The sequence below is a fragment of the Aplysia californica genome, unplaced genomic scaffold (assembly GCF_000002075.1).
Source record: "Aplysia californica isolate F4 #8 unplaced genomic scaffold, AplCal3.0 scaffold00048, whole genome shotgun sequence".
NCBI classification, from domain to species: domain Eukaryota; kingdom Metazoa; phylum Mollusca; class Gastropoda; order Aplysiida; family Aplysiidae; genus Aplysia; species Aplysia californica.
Window position 1 is genome coordinate 2,059,475 of NW_004797318.1, and position 3,681 is coordinate 2,063,155.

Genomic DNA, 3,681 nt, shown 5'->3' on the forward strand with positions numbered 1-3,681 from the left:
CCCCCCCCCCCCCCAAAAAAAAAAAATAGTAACATAAATGTGAGTAAAGATATCTTCTCTCTTTATAATGGATTTCTGCTATGACAGACTCCAAATTATATAGGTCAGACAAGTACCATATATTGGTTTTCAAGGCAGATGCATAATTTTCTTTTAATATGGTGAGATATGAAGTAATTCATTCTGAAAGAAAAAAAAATGACTGCTATAAAATGAATATATCAACTTAGACATACATAAACAATGCATCCGTTGTCTCAGGGACTTACTATTGTATCGATGGGAACATAAAAGCACAACATTTTCAAATAAATTTTCAGGGACTCTTTGGTACTACAATGACACAACAATAAAGAAAGAAAACCTTAGGAAATAACCATAATATGAGAGAGGGTGAGATGCAAAATCAACAAAGCGATATTTTGGAAAAAATCGATATTTTTTTGCTTATAAATGCACATTGTTTCCGGCTATCAGATGCACAAAGCGTTTTCTGCCAAAACCCAACATATACTTCTTAAAAGCCACAAAAAATCTTCTTTTTACGCATGTTTGTGCTTATTGCAGCATTTTTAAAAAGTTGTTTTCTCAAAAGTGCTTAAATGGATATAGTGGGTTTTGCACCTCGGCCCCTTATATATTTTTAACCCAATGGAGCCAAACAGACATCTGAGTTTGAATGCCATATGTATGCCCTTCAGTTTACAAAATGACATCTCCGTGAGTTTTCCAGTTAACCCAAAGAGAAGCAGATCAACGAGTCTTGTCCTAGAAATGCAGGGGACTGAGGCTTAAAGGATTAAAGTTACCAACGCACCCTCCAAACTCCCCTGATGTGCATCTTCGCCACCAGCTCCGCAGTGAAACAGGCCATGATGATGAGGTCAAGGGTGAAGGTAAAATAGAGCAGGAAGTAATACAGCTCGAAGGTCTTCGGAGTGTTCATGCTCACTGAGACCATACTGACAAACGCACAGACGCGCAGAATCCGGCGTACCTGGAAAACAGAACAAAAGGAAAACAGTAAAGGTAGAGTTGAACCCCCACACCCCCATACATCATGGTAATCACATAGTACTGTTTCCTGTTCCTGCAAGACATAACTACAACCCCACTATGACCACATGGTGATCCAGATGTTTAGCACTAGATCAACGAGTTTTAAATGAAGGGTGCAACTTTACTTTTAATTAAAAACACATACCTTTGGCCTAAAATGCTAAACAACGGTAAGAGACTATGGCTTTTTGACAGGGGATCCCTCGGTTGTGTCCCTTAGCATGACATTAACCAAAGAACAAAAACAAGATTGCACCAATGAACCATCCAGAAATGGCAACATGAGAGAGGTTTTTTAATATTTTGTCTCCAGTTCAGTATGGTGTAAAAGTGATTGTATTTACATAGTACCATCCCTAGCATATTTTCCACAGAAGTCAACAGGACCGTTCTCTACATTTAAAGGAAGTCGTCAAATTAGGATTTCATACCAAAGGCTCAGAGTGAAAACAAGGTGTATGTCTGCCAGAATATAAAAATACCATCGAAACTGTCTAAAATGGCAATCCATTGTTGAGTAAAAAAGTGGCCATATTAGACAGGTGGCCATCTTACACTGTGTCATAATGTTAAAACATACGAAGAGGAAGAAGTGAAAGGTAGCCATTTGTACAGAAGATTGTCTTATTAGTCTTATATACAGGTGGCCGTTAGAGCAGATTCAGCTGTATGTCCCCCAGACTTAAAGTATTAAAGAAATTTGTTAGAGAAATTCATTCTTACCAAATGCAGTGAGGGAGGGAGGGAGGGAGGGAAGGAGAGAGAGACGGAGAGAGAGAGAGAGAGAGAGAGAGAGAGAGAGAGAGAGAGAGAGAGAGAGAGAAAGAGAGAGAAAGAGAGAGAGAGAATGTTTAACGGAAGTAGGTTGTTTCAGCGCGTGATTTACTAAAGTCCTGTCTTGTAGTGCGTACGTGTGAGTGCACATACCTTTGTAACATCCACTGCAATTGTAATCCACCAAGACAAATTTCTCCCTCCAAGATGAATAAATATTGTCATTGTCATTGTCTAAATCAAACTCAAAAGTGTATTTAACGAGGGTAAAAGCAAAAATTCAGATTTATATGAGTAAAATCTAGTCGTAAACACCTACCCAGCTTTTGTTAACCCATTCAATGTCTGCATTGTCGTTCAGGTTTTCATCAGGTCCGTAGTCCGCCATAGGCATTCCGTCCTTGAAGCTGGTTTTCCGGTTGACTAGCATGATTGTGGATGGGAACTGTCAACGGTAAGAAGATTCCTGGAAAATTTGGGCACGTATACCATGTAAAGAAATAAAAGTTTTGTATGATGTAATAGTTATAAAAAAGGTGTTAAATTTTACACTACATCAAATAAAATGTGAGGTGTCAGGGGGAAATTAGCGTTCTTCAAAATAATGAAATTGAAGAAACAGGCATTTATCCTTCAGTTTGGAAATTTTTGAAGAATTTTTGTATTCTGGCTCAATATCTTTTATGTCCATCTATATATATTACATGTGTGAAATTCACTGAAAAAAACCTCGATTAATGGCATAAATATGTCATTTTTCAGTTTTCACACATATTAATTTTTTTTAAGCTATAGAAGTTACCAAACTTTGACTGCAATTTTCTTGCAAATTTTATCTTAGAAAACAGGCTACCCACCTCCTTCACTGGCAAATATCTCGACTTCTCTTCAAGATAGATGGGTATTTTTTTCACAGAAAGAAAGACAAATAAACAAGCTTAAGGATATAGGGCCTACTATTAACTCCATATATGCCCAAAAATTAACGAGCGTCTGATTTCACCACGTCATAACACAAATATTACACCTTTGATATTCCAAGTGAAGTGTGACATTTTAATTGACTATGAGTCATATAGGGAAATCTTGTAAACAAACACATCACATGCAATATGCTTTTGGCCTTTGATTCATTCTTCACTTTTTCTCACCAGTTCTAGGAAAACAAGAAAAAGGGCCGACATTGGCTTTAAGTATAATTTAAATACAATCAATTGTTTCATTAAGGTGAACACAAGCAACATTTAAATCTCTCTCTTCCACACCCCCACTCTCTCTCTCTCTCTCTCTCTCTCTTTGTTATAATTCTATCTCTGACCCCTTATAGATATAGTTAAAGGCCTATTGATGAGCTCATCAAGAATATCAACTTCCTTGCTATTAGGTTTGAAATTTTCATGAAAAGAGTTGATTTGCGACAGTTTTGATGGCTTTATGTATGATCTGCAGCAAACAATTGCATTAAATATTGACCCCCCCTAAGCTGAGCATCTCTGTGTGCGGGAGTGGAAGTAAAAATGTACCCATCTTTCTCTCCCTGCACATCAACAAGTGGGCCAGCCGGACAGGCTGTATTTCTATAAATTTACTCACCCGTTCGTTCGGTCAAGAAGCCACAGGTTGGACTCTCATCATCATCATCATCGTCTCGTGCGTGAGTGAATGACTACTTGACAGGGGCCTAACCTAAAGAATGTCCGTCATCTCAACACGTATCCCTTTCAAATAAGCAAAATAAGTTCAGTCCCAGCTGAGAAAAATCCAATCCTCCACAGGTTCCGCTACAGCTGCTTTTTTCGAACGGTTGTTTTGAAAGGAGCCATTGTGTGCTGTGTCTATAAAAGAAGG

General features: G+C 38.0%; 1 protein-coding gene across 1 annotated transcript in view; it reads right to left on the bottom strand.

Annotated features, from left to right (window-relative positions):
• LOC101861494 (sodium leak channel non-selective protein) overlaps positions 1-3,681 on the bottom strand; it is a gene marked incomplete in the record, with an annotated part of 77,838 nt that extends 74,157 nt beyond the window's left edge. Inside the window, 3 exon segments of the mRNA XM_013079319.2 lie at positions 818-997; positions 2,153-2,299; positions 3,427-3,681. Coding sequence (XP_012934773.1) covers positions 818-997; positions 2,153-2,263 — 291 coding nt within the window.